This window comes from Perissodus microlepis, chromosome 6 (genome assembly GCF_051167445.1).
Source record: "Perissodus microlepis isolate ML-2025 ecotype Zambia chromosome 6, ASM5116744v1, whole genome shotgun sequence".
Classification (NCBI taxonomy): domain Eukaryota; kingdom Metazoa; phylum Chordata; class Actinopteri; order Cichliformes; family Cichlidae; genus Perissodus; species Perissodus microlepis.
Genome location: NC_140466.1, coordinates 25513911 through 25540886, shown reverse-complemented (window position 1 = coordinate 25540886; position 26976 = coordinate 25513911). Strand labels below are relative to the sequence as shown.

Sequence of the window (26976 nt, the reverse complement as noted above, 5' to 3'; positions counted from 1 at the left end):
ACATAGACTTTTACAAACAGCTTGATTTTGGCGGGGGCGGGGAGGGTAAAGAGGGAGAGGCACAGAGATGGGAGAAGTGGGAGAAGGAAGCCGTCACGGGGAAGCGTGTCAAGTCAAAAGTTCTCACGCACCAAAGAAAACATTTCTACATTTTTCTCTTTGTCACTCACAAACACGCTCACACTCAGTCAGTCTGCCTGCCCCCCAACTGTGGGAATTCCACGGCATCTCTGTGATCGCGTGTCTTTATCTGAGGAATGCTTTGTCAGGTCTCAGGGCGCTCCTCATATCAGGGGGATTAGACTGGCTCCTGTCCGCTGAGCACACTCAGTAGGAAGAGAGGACGTCAGGAGAGCTGGAGAACGTAGACTAACAGCTCACTTGCTGGTTATGGGAGCCTCTTCATGCAGGGCACGCTGACAGTAGACTTTACCCCAGTTACCTTTTTATTTATCAGTTGCACATCTGCACAAAAAAATTTATATCAAATCCAGGTGGAGGTTAACAAGTCCAGACTTTTATATTATTTTAAACTGAAAACCAGCATCTTATTCATATTATTCACACAATATTCAATCACCAGAATTATTCTTTAAGCAGAAAAAAATCAATGAACTCTTTGATCTATAATGTATGATTATATATTAGATAGTATTATTATTATTAACAATAACAATTAATTGGGAATTTAAAAGAAGTGGATACCACCAAATGTTTGGCTTTATTGATTGATCAGTCACTTCAGCCTTTAGTGTGTCCTACACACACTACTGTCTGTCAGTGTGCCAAGTTATTTTGATGCCTCCGAGTCAAAACTACCCCTCCCATTCATGTCATCCTCTGGTTTTAAGCCTATATTTATTCTCGGTTTACTGCTTTTTATCACCCCGCTGTCTCTCAACCCTTACCAATTACCTCTCGACACATGTAGATATGTTCCAATGGTGTTTATTATCTGTTGCAATGACTTTATCACCGCTCGGCATCTCCCGCTAACCACTAAGTCTTCCAGGGACACGAGTACAAGCCAGAGCTGACATTCTGCACTGACATCTCCTGCCAAAACATGGCAACTTTCTGCTTGCCCAGAGGGTTGGATTTATGAGACCAATGTATGAAAAAAGCCGGGATCTCCCAGATAAAAACTGGAGGCGGGTCAGAGGGTGAAGTATCCCTGCAGATTTATTTACTAGTGGAGACATGCTGGATTTCTCCCATGCATTTCTCAGCCATGCCCCTGTTATGACAGCCAGTCTGCAAATATTTGCTGATACTAACCAGAACTAAACAGTGTCATTGTACGAGTCTGTGATTTAGACTTCATGGTTCGGCAGAATATGTGAGTGTTAGACAGTGGGATATACACGGTGCGGTTGTTTGCATTCCTGGTAGCAGGCTTTGCATGCATGTGAGAGCTGATGTACAGATGAGTTTTGTTGATGATTAAATGTTGTTAATGTACTGCTGGCGGTAAGCGTATCAGACATGAGCGCAGCTCTCAGTCAAGGCCTACCTTTTTAGAAAAGTCAGTTAATAAAGACGTTGTCGCTTTGCATTGGAGTTCACCTGCAGTGATGTACCTTGAGGAAGCTTGAACCCACTTTAGCTGGTATAATAAAAATCACACATTTATGTGCTAGTGTTAATTGCAAAGATCCATATTATATCCGAATCAGGACATAATGATAAATATCTGCCATTGTTTTTAGTACATTTTTCATATATCATTTACTAAAGAATTGAGCCACCAATGAAAACTGCAAGTATATAACACCTTGAAATTGATAAAGCGAGGTCTAATATGCAGTCTGGTTACCACAACTGAGATTTGTTAATGTTTTCTTTTAATATTTGTTTGACAAACATAAAGACTGAGCTCTTTTGCACGTATTTAATACCGTAGTTTTAGATGGTTGCTCTCGATCATCTCCATTTTTAATAGATTATTTAACATCAAGTAACACAAGAGAAACTCAGTTGATAATATAAACAAAGGACAAGGGAGTTCCCCAGGTCTTCTGTCTTTAAACCCAGGATTACTTGACGATGTTAAGATATGGGCTTTGTAAGCGGCGCACTCTTATTACGGCTAATAATAGCTTTTTATGCTTCCTTGGTTACTGTGTGTAAACATGTCTTTCACTCTGTTTTGGATAATTAACAAAGAACTGTTTACCCTCTTTTAAACCAGTGTCTTCCATTGGTTTAATGAGGCAGTTGTTTTTGTGGGCACTTTAGTTGATGTTGTTCACACTTACAGATCACAGATAACATCAAGGTACCGACTTCCGCCAGCCGCAGCTCCATAGGGTGAAGATGTGTACAAATGTGTTTGTGTGCGTACGGTCAGTGTTGTTGTTACATAGTGAAAGCTATGATCAAAGCTTTGCTGGGGTGCACTCTTCTCTCCATCGTGTCAGTCTGAGGTAAAGTCTCCAGAGAAGAGTATTTTTATGTACATGCAACTTGAGACAATTTGTTATTCGGTCTCACACTTGTTTTACCTGAAGTAGCAGAGTTTACTGGAGTCATAGCTGCACTTAGCCATAGTAGGTTAGACCTTCTAAATAATTCAGACACACACACACACACACACACACACACACACACACACACACACACACACACACACACACACACACACACACACTTTCTGCCCTGGGCTCCTGTTTGCGGGTTGAGTGGGGCCGCTGACGGCTGATTAATCGACTGGGGCGACCCACTCATGATAAGTGTGGCTAATGACCTGCTGAATAATTCACTGAGCCTTTGCTGAGGAACAGATGGAAGGCCAAACACATATGCAGACATGCTCACTGGCAGACTTCTTCACACCCGTGCACTCGAACATTTATTTGGACACTCATGTGTGTGCATTAAAATATTTCTGAAAACATCCACGCACGCTTTCAGCCTTCACTCAGCAGGGGTGTCTCTCCTTCCGTCTCTGCTGCTTTTGACACCCAGGGTGCTTCATGTCAGCGCCACCCTTGCTTCTTGATACCACCGTCCAGTCCACTCACTATCTGAACAGAAAAAAAATTACCAGATACTTTTATCTCCACTCTTCTTGCCTATCAATACTGATTTCATTCTCTTCTGTCACTACTTTGGGTTTTATGCATCACGTGGACCTTGAGTGGACCTTCCATCTGTCGAGCCTTCCTGACACAGTTATTATTTTTTTCCTCAAAGCTGTTAAGATTTAACAGCTACAGTAACTTTTAGTAACAATAGATCTGATCAGCTGCCTTAAATCAGCTGAGCGCATGCTTTGACACAGCAGCCAGGTATCTGTCTGCAGTACAGAGAGCCAACTATCCTCGTGTGTGTGCAGGAAAGAATGCACATACACACTCTGAAACTGGGGACGTGCAGGAATGTATGCAAGCTCTTGTGTTTGCGCCTCTTCTTTTTATTGCATATTCAAATTTGACGTATTCTTGCATGTCTTGTTAAAACCTGCATTGGGTCGTGTTTCTGAGAGGGGAGCAGTAGCCAGGGATTAGACCCTGCTTCTCCTATGTCAGCACTGATAAGCAGGGCCAGGCTCTCTTTGATATGGCCGCTGGTCTGTCAGAGCCCTGGTCTAAACTGACAGCTTATCTGCATGCTGCTCTCCTCGCATCTGCTGTTCGCCGGATGAGAATTGAACTCCACTTACTCGTACCACATCACTATGAGAAACATTTCCTGTTACTCCACAGGAGGGACCTCTCAACAGGCAGCATCATTGTTACAGAGAAACTCAATGTACATATTTAATCTGGCTGTCAGTGAGGTTTTTTTTGTGATGCTTGGCAGTTGTTTTTTATTAATGTCAGGATTTGTATCTAAGGATACATTGATATTTTTATTTTTATTTTTTTTTACATTTTTAGAACAAACAACTTAAAGTTGTCATTTTAAAATCAAGTGTGGACGCAAACCTTATTTAAGGCAAAGCCAATGTAAAAGCCAAGTCTATCAGGACATTTTTCATTTCAAAATGTTTTTTTCTTTCCTTGAAATAACCTGAATTTGAGCAAAAAAAAAAAAAATCACTTATTTGTATTTTTTTTAGAAGGTTTTCTAGAATAACTGAGATATTATAGAAGTATATTATTATAAATGTACTGCTTTGGTAGACTAAATATCAGGCATCATAGTAGAAGTTGTATTAATATCAGATAACATGCAGCTGGTGTTATGTGATAAAGCAGAAGATGACATCTAATAAAACAGGTGGCTATGGCTTAGGGGGTAGAGATCATCTGCTAATTGGAGGGTCGATGGTTTGATTCCTGGCTGTTAGTCTGCAAAAGTATTCAGTAGTATTCACATACTTAACCCCAGTGCATTCATCAGAGGGTGAACGTTAGATAGAAAGCACTTCGGCACACTTAAAGATGTTTTAGATGAAGCTTGATTTCAGTGTAGCCAAACTGTAGTTTCTTCAAGTTTTCTCAAAGTAGTATTGTTGACTAAAGAAAAATGTATTTCATTAAAAGTAGAAATGTCCAAATAAAACAGTTTTTTAAATTGAGACATTACATCAGGTGTCCTGTTTTATGGTAAGGTTCAGTGGACTGCTTTGGCTACTATTCTGCTTATTTAAATTGCTCATAATTACTCCTCTACTCTAATGTGTCAGTGAAGGTTGTGGTGCTGTTCTAGTCATGCTGTGTGCAAAAATCTTATGAAGGGTTCTGTGAATTGGCAGCATCGGCTTTTTCTTCCAGTTGATCTACGAGTCTTGATAATAAGCGCTTTTTCTTCTCTCTACAGAAGTGTCATCGTTGCACCAAAGAAAGCGGGCGTGATGCCATCTCCAGGCACTTCCACCCCCGTCCTGGCAACCGCTTCCGCCTCCGTGTCTGGTGGGACACCTATCGATAGCGTCTCTGTGGTATCTTCTAGCGACGCCTCCCAGAGCACCTCTGCAGACTCTGCAGCCTGTAAGCACACAAACACAAAACCGGACTGCAGTATTGGCAGAGCAGCGAGGCCAGCTAAGTCACAGGGTGGATGAGTCTGCTGAGGAGAAAGTCAATATTTATTTAGAGATCGTGCTTCTCTGTATGTCTGATGGAATAATGGTGTTTGCACAGTGTAATCCAGTTTCTTCAGGCTGGAGGACAGCATGAGTAACACTGATTCAATTATTTAAAAAGCTAAGGCAGTATCGAATGTGAAAAAAATAAAAACATTTGAGACAATTTTAGGGCAGTGCTCTGCCAGTGCCAGGGCCCATCATGCAATTACAAAGAAAATGATGTGAGTCTGCACAAAAATGTAATGGGTTAGTCATCAGGATTACGCAGAAACTACCGAAAACAAACTGTACTAATCACACTGGATCATGCATAACTGTAACAGAGATGCAATAGAGTGCATTTGGAAAGGGTGGGTTTCATGTATCAAGGGACCATTCAAGTGGGGGGGGAATCAAACGTAGACATTAGTTATTTGGTATTTGTCTTAACTAACAGGCTATTGGGACATCCCAGTATTACAATAATTCCAGTAGGAGGAGGAATAAGGTGAATGGTGACTGAATAAAACAATATATTAAAGTCATACCTATCTTAGTTGATTCATAAGTGACATAAATCAGCAGTTTTTGTCCCCTTTCTGTGTAAAAGTGTAATGGGTTTTTTTTGTCTGTGTGTTTAAGAGAGGAGGGTTTGACATGAGTATGTGGATTATGTTTTAGGACTTTTGGGTGCGTGTGTGTGCTAGTAAATAATTGTAGCTTAGCTGTATGCACAGACTGCTAGATGGCACTGAGAAGTGTTGAGTAAATATGCTGTGTGTGTGTGTGTGTGTGTGTGTGTGTTTTAGTGGGGCAGTGGGAGGACTAATGGAGACGTTCATTTACTCCTCTTTGTTTGAAGGTGCTACTTCAACTTGAGAGGGATACTCTCACCAGGTCCACATGGCGCTGTTTAACACCTTACACACACACACACACACACACACACATTCCAGTGCACATTACACTGTGTCATTCCTGGAGAGTTATCCCTGCACGGAGACTGTCCTGGCTGGAAAAACAAGCCCACTGAAACACCAGAGGAATCCCCCTCCTCCATATTCAGCTGGGCATTAGCTTATTTATGAGCCGCAGGGAAGTGAATTTACTGCAAGATCAATCACACGCGGACTTTGTACCTCATGTGCCTCTGTCTCCAGAATGAAGTCGTAAAGCACCTTTTAGTTGTATAATGAAACGGTCAGAAAAGCAGCCCTGAGGGGTAAATTGGTATGTAATGACTTAATGAGGGGAAACAAGAAAACATGAAAATAGAAAAATAACAATGGATGGAGTTACTTGTAATGAATACTTCTTTCATATTTAAGCTTTTGTCTAACATATATTGTTTCCATCTACGAATAATTCATCTTTAAAGTGTGACTGAAGCAGAAGATAAAGTGTTGTCATCCTTTCACATAGAAAGATTTTTCTCATCAAACCCAATGAATTATACACTGTTATGGGAGATGTATTGTGCTCAGAGTACATCATCCACTATCTAACTATAAAATGATACTTGTACCCCCACATACTCAACCATAAATCCACCTATTCTATACATTTGAATGGAGACCTCTGTATTATTTCATAAGAGGCATGTTTCTTCACAGGTTTATGGTGTGACCTTGGTCATATAATGTATTGCTGCGTGCGTGCGTGCGTGTGTGTGTGTGTGTGTGTCCCATTCTTGTCCAACATCCAGACTAATAACAGAGTTCTTTGGTTTCTCCCTGCAGCAGGCGGCCAGGTTCCAGCCAGCACTAGCCTGCCATCTGTCCCCCCACTCTCCCCTGTGACCCAGAACACAGCCCCCAATATGAGGTGATTCATCTTCTCTCTCTCGTTCTCTCGCTCTCTTTTTCTCGCACACATGCACAATCAGCTGTTTATGCACATGCGCTTACACAATCAGTTATTTATGCATATGCTCTGATTATTGTTTTTGTCTTTATTCCATATTTTTTTCATCATATTAAAAACACATTTTTGCTGACGGTGTATTTTTAAAAACCATTTTAAAACCATCTTTTGTGAGTTTTCAAAGAGTTTGTTTAGCCTTTTGGCCAATGACTGTTAAATTACTCCGTCTGTCTGTTTTGTTTTTTTAGTATCTCGGAGCGTTTGGAGCATGCCCTTGAAAAGGCAGCTCCCCTGCTGAGGGAGATCTTTGTGGACTTTGCCCCTTTCCTCTCTCGCACTCTGCTGGGCAGCCATGGACAAGAGCTCCTTATTGAGGGCACCAGTGAGTAGAAAATTATGGAAATTCCTTAGAAGTCGCATCATCATTTTAGATCATCCTCACAAACCTCAACCATGCAGGGATTCTTATTTAATTGCAACAATATGTCCAGGCTATTGTTAATCCAATATTGTGATGAGTCGCGCTGTGCCGGTAGCCGTGCTGAAGGTTTCCAGGGGGCCAGGTCAGAGGCCAGGCCACTAATAGCAGTGTTTGGGATGTCTGCTGCCACCAAACAAAATGGAAAGTTGATTGATAGCTGTAAGGGGGGGCTGGAAAAATAGGGTGGGGCTGTATGTGCATGCATGTGTGTTTGTACGAATGTGATGTTATATGTGTCTCTGTGAAACACGGAGACACATGAAACATCCGCTGAAGCGCACTCTGGACACTCTAGCGGCCCCCTGCCCTTTAAAAGCCCAGGGCTTGCCATTAGGGATCAATGGGACATATGCTAGCCACGCCAGGCCTGTAATACAAGGCCCAAATATGTATTAGTTTACAGTAACATCATGTCGGCTCATTAGGCCCATCAATACTATCCGCTCCCTTGCAGATGGCACAAGGTTAGGTAATCCCTGATGGTTAGCGTGTGCTGTCACAGAAATCCAGAAAGCTGTTTAAAATCAAACACAAAACTTTTTCTTTTTTCATATGCCATTATGTCTGACTCCCTTTACTTTATATTTCTCCAGGTCTGGTGTGCATGAAGTCCAGCAGCTCAGTGGTGGAGCTTGTCATGCTTCTGTGTTCCCAGGCAAGTCTGGCATCTTTATCTTTCCTCAGGCCTGCGCTCTGCTTTTCCAGCAGGCTGATTTATCAGCCTCACCTTGAGTGCAGTAAATCCACAGAGCCTTATCTCTCCCCCACCCTACCTTGTCTACCTTTCCATATTCACCCTTCCCCTCGTGAGGGCAGAGCGAAGGTATATTTGGCCGCAAATATTGGTTGGAGGGTCAAGGGTGGGCGACCTGTCCGCATCACCTTTTGACCTGAGCGGGGCCCTTGTGGCCTGGGCCAAACTGATGAGGAGGGATAATGTAGATTTGATGGTGCTTTGCATTGATTATCCCTCTCTTCTCTGTTGTCTTGTGGGTGTTTTGTTGCCAAGTTTATTTAGCTGCTGCTGGATTCATGAATACTAATTTAGGGATCATAAGCAGGCGTGGGCAGATCAATGATCGGGGTTGTCAATACATCACTTCAGGACAGTTGATTAGCATTTAGAGACAGAAAGCTACTGAAGGGCTTTACCATGTGCAGACCATAAATGCAGCACACGGTAAGCTTTACATTTAGGGTGAATTTAGTCTGTGTATTCTGCTTGAAAAACACTTATGTTCATAGTACATCAGAAATAAATAAACAAGAAGTTGCCCTCACATACACAGCCAGTGACAAGGACAGCAGATAATAACTCATCCCAGGCCGTGTTTTTGTGCATCTTTATAGTTTTTAAAGAACCTCATAAAAAAAAAACAAAAAAAAAAAACGACACGCACACAAAAAAAACAAGGTTTCCAATAATACAAAAGCACATCTGATTAATGACACCCCTCTCACTGCTCCACTCTCCTGTATTTTTTTTTTTATCAGCTTCATTTCCTAAAGAAATAGCTCCTGTCGTTTCGTTCCTGCACCCTTTAACCCCCATACGTTTGTTTAGTTCCTATAGTTCACTTTACTTCTTCTCAAAAAAACAAAAAAAAGCTAATACAGTCAGATTACACATCTGTTTGGATGTCAGTGGCCATGCATAGATTGGGGCTAGTGGGACTCGGGGAGGGAATGTGAGCCCCGTAATGTCCAGGGACGACGGAATAGCGGGAATGAAAGCTAGATAGAAAACCAAAGAGAGAAGAATGACAGGCTCTAATGCACCTATTTGTCATATCTGTCAGGGTGTTGTTTAATGCTAATCTAATCAAAGGCAGAATCTTGGTGATTGTTCCACTGCACAGCTCATGCCACGCTTCCCCCTCTTTGGTCCCTAGCCCAGGCTATTTCTTCTTTTTCTCTGAGCTCCAAGCTATCCCACCCAATTTCCAAAACACACACACACACACACACACACACACACACACACACACACACACACACTGTTTCAGTCGGAGGACCAGGGATTGGACAGCATAGTGTTGATTGCATCAATAAATCATCCAACCAAATTCTCTTACAGCTAATGCAAATGTAATTTTATTGTTGTGTAAAGGGGAAGAGGAGGGGGGCCTAGAAAGGTAGGGCCAATGCACTGCCTCTCACAAGGGAAAAGAGGAAAAGAGGGACAGACTTTCCTCTGGGCTAAATTACAATGTATAATTATGTGTGTGTTGGTTCTCCTTGTGGGGCAGGGAGAGTGGGCCAGTGCCGTGATTGATGACGTTATTTAGCAAAGTTTGTTGGGCCCTCTGGCACAGGAAGCGCTCAATTCTCTTTACAGGAAGTGCCTCTGTGGCCATCTTGTGACACCCCCCCCCCCCCCCCGCCTTCGAGTCAACCAGTGGAGCGAGTAGATGGAGATGATTTTGATTGATTTTTTTTTTTCTTTCTTTCTTTCCCCTCTCAACCCCCATGCCTTCATCAGAGATGTGACGCGATACCGTCTCTGTGAAATTTTAATTAATTTCCCAAGCTTTGAGATGGAGTGGAGCCAGGGTGAAGGGTCAGGAGGCTGGGGACTGCAGAGCAGTTTTTAATCAGGGATCCTATGAAAGTTGCATTGGCGGCCACATCAGCTTGGCATTGAGGAGGGGATTGTAAACCGCTGTTTGATGGTACCCCTTTTCGAGACGAGTACAACAGCGCTCCCAATTAAAGGACCATTTTGATAAGACATTAACTGTTGGGGTGGCATACTGCCCTTGTTCTCAGCTGTAATATTGATCTTCACACACTGCTGAATATACAAAGTGAGGATTAATGATCATAAACTCTGGCTTTAACCACTACTGAGGACTACTCAATATAGGAAAAAAAGGCTGACTGTCAATTGTGTTCTTATTTATTCAGTATTTATTGTCTTTAAAGGATTACAGCTGACACTTTCGCATTATTGTGTATTTGGGAGGATATGGGAGATTAATTGTTGACCTATAAAAAGTCGAATAGCGAGTCAGTTTTTTTTTTTTTTTTTTTACAGTCTTAGTTAAACAAAAACTAACTGTAAAAAAAAGATGTATATAACATTGTACCACAAACGATTGGCTTGTGGACTTTCATGTTGAAGCCTTTAGTTAAAATCATAATTGTGACTAAATATAGTCAGAAGTTGTCAGCTGTTTGTGAGCTGCATCCAGAAACTTTATAGGTACAATTCACATATATTTCCCATAAATCTTAACTAATACTAAACACTAAGCACAAGGTCCTTCTTTACAATTAACAGCAAATAAAAGCCAGTGTGATGTGTACAAAATGCTCCCAGAGGCACCAACACCGTAAATACTGTCAAATTTAGTTGTGGTGATGATTTGCAGACAGCTAGCTGCTTGTGTCGGTATCCACCTCTAATTTCAAACTGACCAAAACATTAATTATGCACAACTTTAAACCTTAAGTACAATTATAAAGTTTAAATAAGCGAATTAGATCAAACTTGAGCCTCCAGTACAGTTGTCATAAAAATAGCCGTTACTCTATGTGACGGCTCATTCAAAGGTGGACTTTTATATAATATGATCTAAATTTTCTCATTGAACCACATAAAATGCGAATCTTGCACGCCAAAAATATTTTCCCACTTTTTTCCACACCCCTTATTCTTTTCAGTAACTTTGCTTTCCTCTTGCACTTTTTCGTCTTCCCGTTTTTGTCGTACTCACAGTCAACGTTTCGCTTCCCCGGTGCAGTTTTTGAACTCGCTTCTACCAAAGATATCTGATTAATAAGTAATGCACTGGGACGAGAGAGAGAGCTTTTCCTTGTGCTTGCTGCCATCCGTCGAGAGCTTTGAGAAATCATCTCATTGGATACTGGACAGTCTACGATGAGCAGGGGCTCATAAATCTTCTCAGTAGCTGCATTTGTGTCCTGTAGATCAGCCATTATTGTCCGGCACCTCTGTCAGACCATCCATCCTTCTGCCATTTATCAGAAATGCATCCTGTACATGGAGTGGAAGGAAGAGAGGGAGGGAGAGGGAGTGTGCTGTGGGCTCGTGGAGTGTCGGTTTCATGATGGTCAAGACTGGGTGCAGAAGAGGGAGAAAGAGGGGAAAACTGAATACTGAAACGAGGTCATCAGGTGGCTCTGCTATGCTGTCAGAGGCTTGGTTTGGGCCTAATTTACAAAGCACTGAAAAACTTGCTTTAACAGTGTCAGTGGGAAAAAGAAAAAACACACTGAAAAATGTCCCGTATGATGGATTTTAGATTTTGTAAGTCCCATTTCCTGAATCCAAAATTCTTTCAAAAGCTATATATCTATGATATATATGGTTGGCCATGCTAGCAGCCACCACCTCTATACTCTTGTTGTTTGATCCACTACTTTGGTCCCGATTGACACTTCTCGGACACCTGTCAATCTCTGATTTAAGTAAAGCGTTTTGTCGTGGCCGCTGATGCAGATAATCCTTAAATTGTAATTCAATAACATCGGTGTTAACCCGCTAATCCAATGACTGTGCATCATCATATGTTCCCAGTCCGTCTCACCAAAGTTAACCTGTTTAACAGATGGGCACCTCTCCTTCAGTCTGCAGGGAGAAAGACATTGACTTCCCCAAACACTTGGCTGCTCCTGACCTCTGACCCTCTGACCTCCAGGTTAGAAGTGGAGAGCGACTTGGGCGCAGAAGTTTAAACCCACGGAGTCGGGGAACAGTTCGGGAGTGTACGCTCATGAAAATCAATAGCATAATGTGAGAAACGAGGGAACGGGGAAGTTGAACCCTTGACGGTTACTTTTGTGCACTTTATATTTTATGTAACAGGTTTGTTTTAAAAGTTACGCTTGTGAAAGCCGGTCCCATGTTTGAGTTGCTCAAATAGTCATTTATTTCTGTCAGTGAACATTGTTTCTTCTTCTCTCCCATAAGCGATGGATCAAACGCAGGCCGTGTTGAATGAACCACTTGGGGAGCTGAGAGAAAAGTGAGGAATGCGATGAAACCAAGGGACAAAAAAATACTTTCTCCATCGTTTTTCGGCACAGTCAGACCCGCACCCCATCGTGCTGTTAAAGAGGCACGCAAGGTTCAAGATCAGTGAAAATCAAAGTGTTATTTTTTCCCCTCCCTCTCTGCTGGCCCTCGCCCCACGCTTTGCTCCAGTGCCCCTTTACAGCTGTGCCACGAGGCTCACTGTCCCTGCCATTACTCTCTAGTTCATAGGACAATATCATGCTGCATATTCTTTGAAAGTTTCACCGACCTTTGAGGCTTAGAGAAAACACAGTAACGCCAACTGGCACTTAATTCTGCAGACTCCCCATCGTTGCCAACTATGCAGCCGCAAAGGGGGCAGCGGGGTGCGTTGTGTTGGAGGAGCTTAGGGTCAAGGAGGGCTTCCTGACAGGAAGTGAAGTCTAGCTGAGAGGAGAAAATCAGACAGGAGACTCCTAAAAATATTGAGTGGCTTTTAATTTGGCTCCCAGGCGGATTTCACTGTGAACTGGGCTTCAAGTCGCACGAATGGCCGGTTATTTATACGCAACATAATTTTCTATCATATAAATGAATTTCCCTCCCCTCCCGACAGGCACTCCTAATGCAGTGTTTTCTTACCTGTCAGGTCCCTTGTTATAAGACCTTGGAATGCGCTTCTGTTTTTCCCCTCGCTATCCTCTCTCAGCTAACCTGTTGTTAAAACCACGACCCGTCGTCTTCGCGCACATTTTCAGTAGGAATTCACTCGCCCTCGTTTATGATCTGGGACGGGAGAGGTTCAAATATTTGGCATGATTTAGCTTTAAAGTGGGAATCTTTACCTTGTGTTATTCCCAAATCCTTAACTTGGAGATCGCACAAATTGCCTTGTGCGTACAAAGTTCTTTTTATAGCGTTATTTACCATTTATTTTGTGCATTTAGCTTCCTGAATAATTAGTGGTGCAGAAACAAAGTTTGTTTGGGGAACAGTGTTTTGTTTATGTGTGTCTTTTTCGGTCCTTGGTTTGCCATTGCCAGTCCCGGTTGATCCTGCAGTCCTTGTGCAATGGGCCGTGAACTGCTACTGTACTATCCCACAAAACGTTTCCTGCAACACCGCAGAGCTTCCTCAGAAGAAGTGGGGCATATAAAAGGCCCAAGAATTGCCATTTTGTTCATTTTCTCCTAGATTATGCTGCAGTTAGAGCAGCTTGGACCCAGCATTTTGGGGAATAAAAAACAACCTTTTTCAGTCAGTATAGTTAAGAATAAACCTGTAATGATTGCTCAAAATTGTCAGTTAGAAAAAAACTTGTTTAATGTTTTGTTTTCTGGAAAATTTATACAAATGTTGTGCGTTACTGCACTGAAATGTCATAAAAATTACATTTGGACGAGGTGATGATTTCATTTCAACATGTGTTTGATTTGGACCTGAAACGGCTGCATGGTGTTTTTAAATATTCCTTTTCTCCTCACACCATTAAAATCCACCAGCTGAACTGCATATCATATTACAGAATAAGTTTAAAAGAAAAAAAGAGGAAAAAGTCTGTTTTTAAATAACATACCACTGGCTTATAAAATGCTCTGTATATATTTATGTATTCCTCTTACATTTACTTTTCTGGCCGAGTTCAAGTGGTTGTAACATATGTTTTGATTTGTCTGTTTGGGGTATGGGGGCTTTAGGCTTAGCTTTCTCACTCTGTGTTAGTATAGCCATGACAGTGTGAGCCCATGAAGCTCTCGGAGACCGAGCAGTATAAATATTTGGACATCAGTAAATATTCCTTGGGTTGTGAATTTGATCACGCAAACACCAACACGAGTGTCTGTTTTTCTTTAAGCAGATAGCATCTGAACATGCAGATGTGGATTGTTGAAAATGTACACCAGTGTTAAGTTATTCATACACACAAGCGCAGCAGACGCAGCATTAATAACAAACTACCGAGCTTCCGTATTAATCAGGTTAAAGAGCAGTATATTTTTAGAGCCTTTTTTTCTTTTTTCTTTTGCTTTGACTTCTGCATCCACAGGCTCTTTCTTTTGGTCATTGTTAACATCAGGCCACTTCTCATAAACATTTAGATCTCAGTTTGTTTCCTTGTCTCTCCCCCACCCCCCCTCTTTTTTTTTTTTCTTTTTTTTTTTCCTTTGCACAAATGTCCAAATCAGAGTGACAAAGTTGGCTGCCGCCACCTGCAAGCGGCATGCCAGTGATCAAAACGTTTTTGGGTTTTTTGGGGGGGGTTTTCTTTGAATGCGTGCATTTTATTTGCATTGGTTGACTTTTTTCTCTCACTGTTCAGTTAATGTGGCAAAAAAAGACATTAAGCAGTGAGGCGTTTGAGTAAAAGGGGGGAGAGGAAAAATCAGTGCTTTTAGCCTCTTTAATTTAGCTTCTGCTGCTCTGCCACTTATGGCATGCAGATTTATGCTCTTGCCGTCTCATCTAAAGTTGTATTCCCCTAGCCTTTCAGATCAACAAATACTTGTGATTATGAGTGATGCCACCAAAAAGCACAACTGACTTATTTATTATTTCGACAGAGCCGAGATGGTTCTTTCTTCGGTGTTGGAAAATGTTTTCCTTGTGTTGTGGCGAGCCTGATGTTTGAAAGGCGATTTTGCTCAGGAGGTCTGTGTTTTCTCACCAGTGTTATATTTAGAAGTTGATTATGGATAATCAGCTGTAATGACGGAAGTGCATGGCATGTGTGTTTAGACTCAATGCCATCATCATGGAACGCAGAGCAAACAGAGCTGTCTTATTGACTTGAGATTTAGACAGGCATTTTCATGAACAGATTCATGCATAGCAAAACATAAACGCCGGTAAAGTGCATTAAACGTGTGCACGATTTCTCTCTTTCGATCGCTTTAAAGTCAGGATCAAAGATCGGCCGCCTCTCTCGCGCGTCCTATCATCTGTTAGGAGGTCAGGTTAAAGGTGAGAGGTCACAAATGGCTGCTTGTATCCTCTCATCAGGAGCGCTGTGGTCACGGCCCCTATCGCAGCCATAAAAGCTGCGACACTGCTGACCAGGGCAGCCAAAATCCAATATTCTATCACTGACCTGTCCCTGTTTCCTTTTTGTCACCGGGAGGTGTCCCTCAGATCAGGGTCACTGCTTTTTTAATTCAACTAGAGGAGCCATTTCTTGCCCATAATGACACCATTAGTCTTGCTATCACCTTTGTCCATGTCCCCCAAAATGCCAATGGTCTCTACGCTTTTCATCGAGCCTAATTTAGACGCAGAGCTTATCCCGGCCACAGATTCAGATCTTTATTACTTTGGGATAATCTTTTACTTTCTAGAGTCTGGCATCAAAATCTTTAAGGCTTTAAAGGCATAAAGGAAATTTTATGTCACCGCTTTTCTGGTTCTCCAGAGCACGACTCTATTTACAGCCCTGCTTCCTGTGGTGTTTATTTGAAATCCAGCTCGCACAGTCTGGATCAGTTTAGAATATCCACACAGCCACAGGCTAACACTCATGGTTAATGTCCTTCAACTACAGTCAATGCTTCAGCTAGAAGGCCCCAAGGCTACTCTGACATGCTTCCTCCAAAGCAGTCCTCAGCCACAAAACCCTCTCCCAGAAACGCTGTTTCCACTCCCTCGCACAGACTCTTATTCCCTCTGTGCCCTCTTGTATTTGGAATGTATTGTAAACACGGTCAATGCCAATATGGTCCTGCAGGACAAAAAGCAGTTATGAACTGAGGTTAAGTGTAAGGTTGTTTTGTATATGACGTGCACTTGGGCACAGAGTGATGGTGCACAGGCGTTTCAGAAGAACGGTACTCTTGACTGCCATGTGATTAGTTTGGATGGGCTTGTGCTTAAAAATTGCACAGGTGAGAAAATCTCGACGCACCCACAGATATGTGTGGATGTGTATTAGAAATTCTCGTAAACTGATCTTTCCTTCCTCCTCGCAGTGCTGATATTCACGTCCCTGCGGGCTCTCTAAGGGTTACTGAAAAGCTAGTCTCTGTGTAAACACACGATTTCCTCTATCAGCTCCAGAGATGATGACAGCCGAGTTTAGGCTTATACGCAAGTTTTTCACTTCATAGCTGTTCTGTGTCTCAGTGAAACGTTTAAATGGAAATGATAAAAATTAGTAGTTTTGATTACTTTGGAATAAAAGTGTCTCCAAGTCTGAATAAACTGTGGATCACAGTTATTCTCACAGTAGTAACTGTTAAACATTTGTCAACCGATGGCACGTTTTAATGTTGGTTAACAAAAATATTAAGAATGCAAAGGAAAAAAAAAAGTCCAAGCTTTGAATAATGATTTTTGTAAGAGTAGGTTGGTGGTTTAGGTCTCCAACCTGAGAATTTTTTTGTGCATTTTTCTCCAGCTCCCCTGAGAGGAAGAAGGGGGGAAAAGCGCTGTGAGCTTCAGACAGCCCCCCGTGACCTTGTTGCTTTATTATTCTTTTGACGGTTGCGTTGAAGGTGTTGAAATGTGGAACAGAACATGAGAGATGATGACCGGCCGAGTTTCCCTTCTCTCGTTGTCCCTTCGAAGTTGAGGATATAAGGCGCACACGGCTGCGGTTGGATTGTTTAGACTGACACCTCGAACCATAACGCTAGTCAAAGAGAGGAAGAAATGTGTGTATTTACTTGTGATAAATGCACTCTCAACACGGCTCTTTCACTGCTGCGCAATGGTGGGCTCGCATATTATGTAGCCGGCGCTAATCCAAGCAATTCTTAATCCTTTTTGGATCATGTTTTATGTGATATTAGGGGCCTGTAAAGAAGTAGCTAAGTCAGAGGGATTAAAAGCTTTACATGGAGCTACTGGTTTTGTTCAAACTAAATTCACTTTGACCCAGTCTAAGAAAAACTCACTTATCTTGTAAACGTATCATTTTTGCCTCTTGCTGCTGCTAATGTATAGCAACAGAGTTCTGTACTATTGTAAAAAGTTGCATCAGTAACATGTTGATGTTTGTGTTGCAGGAATGGCAGAACTCCATCCAGAAGAATGCCGGCTTAGCCTTTATCGAGCTGGTAAACGAAGGCAGGTAGGTAACTCCGACCTGCCTCTCTTCTTGCAGCAGCACTAAATTACCTCTCCAACCTCCATTCATCAGCCACTTTCCAATTTCACCTTCCTCGGATCGCATCGTACCCCTCCTCCACTCGGGCACCCGAGATCCTCAAGGCCCGTGCAATATGGTGGCTGTTCAAGACAACAATCAATGGTTGAAAAGCGCAGAGGGACTTAGGGGAGTGAGGATGGAGGACCGCTGCGTTCAAGGCTCCATTCAATACCTGCTTATCCCAGTGGGACTTGGGGAGAGAAAGAGGGTTTAGGTAGAAGGTGATAGGAGCTCTGAGTGCTGGTTCCTCTGCGACACTTGGGAAATCGCTCTTAATTTGCCACTCGGGCCTTTCTGCCTGAGCCTTGATCTGTCGGCTACCATATCTACCTGTTTTTTAATTATTCCCACATATGAAGCTTCATTTTGCTAATAAGAGGTCACCCTTCTTACTCTGGCTCCTTTGTAGTATTCACACTCTTATCAGTTTCAGGTTGGTAGAGCAACACTTTCTATTATTGATCCTCAGCTTTTAGAATTGGCAGAGGGTAATCCCAAGTAACACAAATGAGATAGCAATGTTATCATTTGATGTGTTTGTCTAAGAAAGTGTTAGAAAATTACCTTCCAGATTTTGCTCTTATGATACATGTAATATATAATATAATTTTTCAATCAATCAATCTTTATTTATTACAGACTCATAGGAGGATAAACAAATAAGAAATACACGCAAATCGCAGGCAACCCAAAATGTACTTCAGCTATTAACAACTTTGGCGTTTGTGACATATAATAATTTTAAGCTTAATATACTTGATATTCTTAATACGTTATCTATGTATCCATCCATCCATCCAAGTTTTAAGTATGTGACGCTTTTCTTTGGGAAAATAGATTCAGAAGTGGAAAACCATCCTACGTTGTGAGTGTGCTGTACTTTTCAGGGATCGGGCTATATTATGATGTGGATTAATCTTTCCTTTTAACATCCTAATTTTTTTGCATAATTAATTAATATTCATTATGTCAATGTACATGATGGATTTTCTATTATTCAGCTGTCAATTACTTACAGTGTAGTTTGTATCTCCTTTCATGTAAAACACCCAGAAGTTGGACATGGTTAATCTATAATGCAGCTCACGCCCTGAAAAGTACAGTTACTATATGAGATGGAGATGTATATTGTTTGGTTTTCACTACTTACAACAGTTAATGTAAGTAAATTTATCTTTTTCTGTAAAAACCTGACTTGTTAGCCCCTAATTCTAGTTGCCTATAAGATTTACACCATTTCTAGTCAGTAAAGAAAATAATTTGGTGCAGCTCTGCTGGATTTTCTGGTATGCAGGTATGACCAGTCCATCCAAACTACTTTTTTCCCGAATTTTCTTTCCAACAAGATTTTAAAAGTTCTTCTAAAGTGGCACGTGCTTAATATGAGTGAATTTTACAACCCTATTTTAACAGGATTTGACCACATGTGCAATCATTAACTTGGTGCGGTATAAAGAAGGGCCAGTGGTTAGGTTATTGATAGTGGGGCCGGAATAAGGACTCGGAGGTTGCAGAGGCCCCAGTGCCTCCGCTCCCCTGCTGCACTGTGCTGAAACTGGAGGCTTAGGTTACAGCCATCCCGCTGCCAGTCCCAGCCTGCCCCCACCTCTCCTCTCTGTCCACCGGTCTGTTATTGTTCCACTTTGCACAGTCCTGACCCGTGGGGCTGCGGAGAGGTTTCCGTGACCCGCGCACACACATAACATGTATGTTTCATCAACACTGATAAGAAGAGGGAGGTAGACTACATATGTAGCAACACAGGCAGAGATCCTCCCTCTTGTCAGATACATATCATTAACAGATCAATTAACACCTGCACCCCAGGTAGAAGACAAATGTGCTTTGGGTTGGTTTTCAAATTAGATTTTCTGCTTATTTCGCACGGTTCCTTTTCAATATTTCATGGATATTACATGGCGGGTTTATCTGTAGGTTTAAACAAGCTTTAAATACAGTGATGCTCTCGATTTTGTGAAATTTCAAAGGGTCTGAGGCTAAATGACTTATAAGCTGTTATGTTAATGAAGGAATAAATCTTACACAGTATTGCAGTGTACTGATGGCCACTCTCACATCTGCCCTCAGGCTTCTGAGTCACACCATGAAGGACCACCTGGTTCGTGTGGCTAACGAAGCTGAATTCATCCTCAGCCGACAGAGGGCCGAAGACATTCACAAACATGCAGAATTTGAGGTAAGATGCTGCGCAGTTTAGGCAAACACACAAGCATGAGCACAAAATGCCCATTGAAAATATTTTTTATTACGGAAGAAAACTAAATTACCCGTAAATTTAAAAAAAAAAAAAAAAAAAAAATACGAAAGTGTATATAAACTGTGATTTTCACCAGCCTGGCGCAGAAAGTTTTCATAGACACTAAAATCGTTTGCCACAATTTATCTTAAAGATGCAAGTACAGCTTTTTCAGTGAATTGGAATCAAAAATATATCATTAATTATATTTTAATAAGGATGAAGGATGTTTGCAAAATGAGTTTGGCTTTCCCCCTGTGTGACCCATGGCAACTTTATCCATTTCAGCAGCTTTGACTGCTTTGATAAGAATTCTTGACTTGTTATTGGTATGCTCTGACTGTGTATATGTTGAATAAAAACAAACAAGCGGTAAAAGTGGTGGGAAAGGTGCTGATCCAGTGGCTACTTTAAACCATCAAGTTGTAGAATCTGTCACAGTAAATCTAGAAGACAAATGTTTACTTTTCAAACATAACCCTGGCTAATTGGGAACATAGAGACACATACAGATGTAGTTTCAGGGGCGTGTTAACTGCTTTGCACATACAGTTTGGCTAGCCCCAGCCTAGTGTTAATTTATCCCTGTACATCTCAGTGTAACGTGGGCTTGCCTCTGTGTCTCAACTTCTCCTCCTATTCCTCCTTCTAGCTCTCAGGACAAACGTTGCCATTCACACGTAGCCACCGGGCCAACTCTGTCCTGACCCATAGGCACCTCTCGCTGCCCCTTCCCGAGTCCAACTCCACTTCACTCCCCCGACTCTTCTTTCTAGATCTCACCAAAATCATTTCCTGTCCTGCTGAGATCCTGTCCATTATACTCCCACTGGGGGTGTATTTTGCCAATGACAGGAATATGGCATCCTCCCCTCTCTTCCATCCCTCCCACCATCATTTCTCAGGAACCTGCCAGCACTAAAAGCTGCAGACAGACCTGAGAGGTGCTGGCCTGAAGGGCTCACTGTGTGTAAGCCTTGGCCCCCACTTGGCAGTAAAATGTGATGCTTTCTTTCTTTTTTTTTTAAGGTTCAAGGAAGGGTCTTTCTTACATTTGGGTAAAGTAGAATCCCTTAAGACTGCAGAAAGTCAATCACAGGGGCGGAGGCACAGCTCGTGCACTTGAGCATTTATACAGTGAAGAGAGCAAAACATGGCAATCACAGGCTAGACTGCTTTCCTGTGTGATTGTCATGTTATTCGGCTGAACCCGTACTGCTCATACAGCGCCAAGTGTCAGTCATTTGCACAGTATTGTTTTACATGATTTGACCTTATCATCATCAGCACTGACTCTTAGAGTATGATTAAGTTCTGCAAGGGTAATACAGGCAGTTTTTGTTTTTATTCCAGTATATGCAGGTTTGGGCATTTGGCAAGTAAAAGCATCTTACAGTAGGTTGCTAGACTGGCCGATCGACAGACTAGGCAGTCAGTTTGCACACGATGGCCCCAAATGATCCTGCGCTGCCTCAGCCTTCTGCTGTGGCCGTGGGCCACGTACTCTTATTGTAACCATGTCCTATCCCTTCTACATTTCTCCAGCATACAGGTCCTGATTGCTAGCCTGGCATGTTGAGCAAAGAACAGACTCGCTGTCCTCGGGTCTGCAAATCTAATATCTTTCTTTCTTTTCTTTTTTTTTGCTGTGTTTTCTTGTTATTTTCTCTTTCTGTATTTCTACATCTCTTCCAGCTGCGGCTTCTGGGCTTTGAAAACCTTTAAAATGTGTACTGAAATAGGGAGTATTGCAAGAATAAACAGTTGAACTGAGTTCAAGCCTTAGTAAATATAAAGTCATTTGTGTAGTTACCTACACAAACTAAATAGTCTATGATGGATTTTATGACAGAGTTTATCAAGACGCTTCTGTGAGGGGTAGCTACGTGTATGGAGACTGAATTCTTTCTGCATTTTAGGGCATTGTGGGTTTGTCAGCATTCACGTTCATAGATTTTGTTTCCATATTACGTGCAACAAAGAAAACGTAGGTCCCTCTGCAAAGCTAGCTGTGTTTTGCGGTTGTCATTTGTAACTTTACCTTGCCTTGCAACCTCCCAGCTGTCCCTAATCAGATACCCAGCAAAGCTTGTCCCAAACTATGCTTCACAATTGAATTCCCCACTTAAATGCAGTTGCTCCACGGTGACCTCTGAGAAGAAGCGAACCCCTGATAAGTCTTGCTCTGATATTGCTGTATTGATTTTTGCCTCTATACAAGCTCTACTTGAGCCTGCTGGAGCCAATGGTTTCATTTTGCACTGCCACAATAAAAATAACAGGCCAATGAAAGTCCCTCCACCCCCACCCAAAGGGTGGGGGTGGAGGGCCTTGAAGGTGGAGGGACTTTGAAGGTCTATAAAATAATTTTCAGTTATGTCCCAGATTTTTAAAGGGTTGTTTCTCTGCATTGTGTTGCGGTGACACTTCAGATTGGTTATTGTTTTGTGAGGAAATAAACCTCCAAATGGGCCCCCACAGCGTGTCATTTGAGGTATCAAAATAAGGTTTTTCTGAAGGGGAAAAAAAAGCGAGCAATTCCCTCCCCATCCTCTGCTACATCTGAGAAATTCTGTGTTAAACTGCAGCAGCAAATCTCAACCAAGGCACCAGCAATGAGATTAATTCGATCCATAAAAACACAAATTTATGTTTACTCCTTGTCAGATTGCATATCCTTGAGAAGGCAGTGATAGAGGAGCGTTTTGATTTAGATACCCGTTTGCCTCAGAGACGTAACATATGCTTTTTCTCTCTCACTGTCCCTCTCTTTCTTTCTCACTCACACTCTCTCTGGCTCTCTGTGGGACAGAATTGAGTTATCTTTGGCCCTGAGAGTAAGTTATTACAGCGGGCTTAGGGTGAAACAGAGATGAAGATAACTAGGAGGGAAATCCAATTACCTTTTAGGGTTCTCTATCTAATAGGATCCTTAATGTGAAGGAGATCTGCAGATCGGATGCTGCCGCCCAGCACAGCAAATGATAGACTCCGATATCTTCCACGGGAGCAGGGAGGAGAGGAAGCCCGAGAGATGGAAAGAAGGCGAGCGAGAAATCGAACTCCCTCTTTTTATGGGGCTGTTCATTAGGGATGAAATGTGGTGGGCTCAGGGGCAGAAGGGCAGATAAGAAGGTTCAGATAGGGAAGAGTGAGCAACACCCAAGTCATTTCTATTCTTACTCTTCCTTCTTGCTTCTTGCCTTTTCCCCCCATATAGCCTCTTGATTCATCCTCTGCTGCTCTCTGGAGTAATTGATTTTACTGTTTGAGAGATCCAGTGAAAGCCAGACGATGGCGCCTAATTAGTGCTTGGTGTCACTGTCTTCCCTCTGCTGAGCTTGTAAAACGATCTGGCCCTTCTCTCCATGTTAATGACATTAACATTGAACTGATGCTCATTATGTTCTGTTATCATAAACCTGTAGTCTGTGGATGAGCGTTTACCACAAACTCAGACTGTGCTGAGCATGTCAGAGAAACTCTGGCTAAGGATGCATTTTACAGATAACATCTGTTAAAATAGTCTGAATCACCGAGGTTAATTTTTTTAATGTAGTATACACCGATCAGGCATAACATTAATATAACTAACATGTGAAGTAAATGACACTGGTTATCTGGTGGGTAAGATATATATTAGGAAGCAAGTGAACATTTGTCTTCAGTGCTGATATGTTAAAAACAGGCAATATGCACAAAATTGAGGGTTTGACCATCACAAGGGTCGAACTGTGATAGCTAAAACTCCAGCTCTTGTTGGGTGTTCCCAGTCTGCACCAGTCATTATCTGTCAAAAGTGGTCCAAGGAAGAAATGGTGAGGAACCACTGACAGGGTCATGGGCAGCCAAGGCTGATTGATCCATGTGGGGAGCGAAGGATACCTGTGTGGTTTGATCCAGCATACGAGCTACTGTGTCTCAAATTGAAGAGGAAGTTGATGCTGGTTCTGACAGACAGATGTCAGAAAACACAGTGCATCAGGTTCTTGTTTATGGGGCTGCATAGCAGGAGACCAGTCAGTGCTCGTGCTGACCCCTGTCCAACACAGAATGCCCCACAATGGGCACGTTAGCATCAGAACTGGACCACATAGCAATGGAAGAATGTGACTTGGTCTGATGAATTATGTTTTCTTTTACACTCCAGTGATTTAATATCTGTGACCAGAAGAATATTTTACAGTGAAATGATATCTCTGCTTTTGCTAAATTTTATTGACTGCCAATATAATTTTCTTGCAAGGCTGTTGCAAGGCTTTAGCAGAAGTCTTTCTCCCACTCTATAGTTCATGAGAATTATAACTTCTTTATTTAGAGACAACCTTGTTGAGGGAGTCATGTCAGCATGGCTGGTTTTCTCCATCAATGGAGAATAAACTTGACCCTGACTTTCCAACCAAGCACCTGCAAAGTTTCAAGACTGTATGTTAAACGATGTATCTTGACGTTAGGTGTCAACAGATTTACTGTTCAGACAGTCTTAGCTGTCATAACTGGTGATTTTGTGTTATTCTTTCCTTTTAATTTGAGGTTACTTGATGAACTAATGAACAACCTTGTCTGCAATACCTATCTGGTGCTAGTTATCTGAAAAGATAGAAGAAATAAATCAAGCCAAACCTAGATTATTACTACCTCTGCTGAGGAGGTTATATTTTTGGTAGTTTTCACATGTGAGTCATTCTGTCTGTAAACAGAATAGTAAACAGGTTTTGAATGAATTCTGATAAAAACTTTGTAGAGATGTAGACTGGAGTCAGCGGACTTAACAATCCATTAAAATTTGGCTCACGTTCACCAAGGTCTGTAATGTTCATTTAATAATTCTTTGGTCGAAAATGGACAAAAAAGGCTTAAAATGTAGAAACTATTATTCTTACTATTGTGGTGTTTATTGCCAACATATAGAAAGTAACACATAAAGATATAAAGTATGTCATATTTGACCTTTGACCTCCCTTTCAAGGCCAATAGATTGATCTGAAGGTCTAAGAGATAATAATGAGCTATATATAATGTGAGCTATTTAAAGTAACAGGTTATATATTAATTTAATGGCATAACAATTTGAGTACATGTGCCATCTTCATGAATAAGTATGTATTTTGTTTGAGAAGCAAAACAAACCTGTGATCAAAAACTTTCCCCCCCTTGATATTTTTCACTACTCATTTAAAATAATTTTACTAAATAATTACTTATGTTCCGTTTCCACATGAATAAAAAGTAATAAAATAATTATACACAAAATTATGTCAAGTCTATTAAAATGGGCTTTTCTATTTCTCATATACCTAATAAATCGGCACTGTGGGGAATGGGGGATACTCCACCACACACGCAGGGGAAAAAGTCAGAAACCGTAACTCCCAAAGGCTGTTTTCACCACCACATTCGCAGCACTCAAACTGATAGCTGCCACCAACTGTAGCCTGCTGTCATGTAGTTGTCGCTGCTGTAATGTAGTATGTCAGCAGGGCTGGTTTACCGAGCGTCTCATTACAGGCAAATCTGTTATAAAGAGAATGAGAGAGGGGGGGACCCAATAAAACAAAAGCAAGTGTCTTTGTGCGATAGTATCGCAGCACCATGAGAACAGGGCCACATTTTTAAAAAGAAAAGTGAGAAACTGCACCTAGTTCTCCAGCCTGGACAGCAGCAGGCTCCTAACATATAATCACGTTATTGTCAAAACACGCAACACCTTGACAAACTTTAGTGTTTCTTCTTGTCCTACCCCCCCCCCCCCCCCCCCCCTCTCACACACACACACACACACACACACACACACACACACACACACACACACACACACTGCACAGCATTGACTGTTTCACTTAAGATGCCAAGAAATGGAAAAGGAGAAGTGGGTTACAGAGAGGAGAACAGTAGTCTCAGTCCTGCTGTCTTGTCAACATAATGAAGTCCCCAGGTACCTCCTCCGCAGCTCCCATCATTATTACTGACCACCTCACCCCGAAATATGACTTTACTCCACATTTTCCTTTGTTTCACTCCGACACCATCCCTTTAGTCACTGGAGGAATGTTCTCCTGATATATATATATATATATATATATATATAGATATATAGATATAGATATAGATAGATATATATATATATATATATATATATATATATATATATATATATATATATATATATATATATAGATATATAGATATAGATATATAGATAGATATAGATATAGATAGATAGATAGATAGATAGATAGATATAGATATAGTTCCTATTAATGGCTGAAGGTGAGCTTGTAATGCTGGATAAAAGAGCATCGCTGTCACTGCTGTCCGCTTTTTAGATGTTTTTATTCACAATAAGTCTGTTTGCTGCTTTAATTCTCTTTTTTTTAATGTTTTTTTTGGTGGAGATTTGCTTTTACATTCAGCTTGAGCACCGTGCCACTAAAACCTTGCCTTCCCGACTTCTGGGCAACAGCAAATTCAGGAGAGGTGCAACCGAATTTTTCATCCGGTTGCATCCTGCCTTCATTTGACTATTTTTCATCTCCAGATGACATTTTAACACGAATGATTTTTCACGTGGCACGACCTTGAAGCTGTGCCGGAGTTATCGCGCAAGGAGATGGCAGCCGTGCAGACTGATGTGGCAAAAGGAGGGCGAGGTTTTTGCAGAGACAAGTGGTTTCTGGGTAAGAAAAGATGAAGAGGCTGCCAGCCGAGCATGGTGACCAGTCCATTAAAGATCAGTGTGAGGGGAGGAGCCGGGGGAGGAGAAAGGAGGAGAGAGATACTTTGATAAGTGTTGTGCCTGCGTTAACCTTGATGGTGGCTGTAGCAGTGGGCTGATGCCAGTAGCAGGGATCTGTTTCGACTGGATTAGATTATTTTTTTTCTCTCCCTCTGGCGCTCCAAGAGAAGAAGCAAAAAAATCAATACTTGGGAGCACAGCATGACAGGAGCATCATTTCAGAATTGAAGTGGCTGTCAGGCATTGTCATTTGGTGACTTTTGTTCGCCATTGTACTTTTAAGCCCTCATTTTTCTCCCCCTCCTCGTCCTTTCACTCGTTTCTTCCCCTGCCTATTGTCTGAATTCCCCTGGTGACATTTTATGTTGCAATTTGAAAACTCGAGGGCAAGAGATCAAGTGCAAGAGAATCTCTCTGCAACCAATTGGTGGTGGTGGTGGACCGATTCGCCATCTACTTTTGTTTAGCAACCGCCCCCCTCCCTCCCTCCCTCCTTTCTCATTT

At 41.8% G+C, this 26976-nt stretch overlaps 1 protein-coding gene across 11 annotated transcripts in view; it reads left to right on the top strand.

The window, feature by feature from the left end:
- Window positions 1–26976, top strand: part of lrba (LPS-responsive vesicle trafficking, beach and anchor containing) — a 175428-nt gene that overhangs the window by 57563 nt on the left and 90889 nt on the right. For all 11 annotated transcript variants that reach the window (XM_084931650.1, XM_084931659.1, XM_084931658.1 and 8 more), the window contains exons 30-35: window positions 4768–4937; window positions 6754–6838; window positions 7126–7259; window positions 7952–8013; window positions 17337–17401; window positions 19568–19676. In XM_084931650.1, coding sequence (XP_084787776.1) covers window positions 4768–4937; window positions 6754–6838; window positions 7126–7259; window positions 7952–8013; window positions 17337–17401; window positions 19568–19676 — 625 coding nt within the window. The remainder of the gene's footprint in view (window positions 1–4767; window positions 4938–6753; window positions 6839–7125; window positions 7260–7951; window positions 8014–17336; window positions 17402–19567; window positions 19677–26976) is intronic.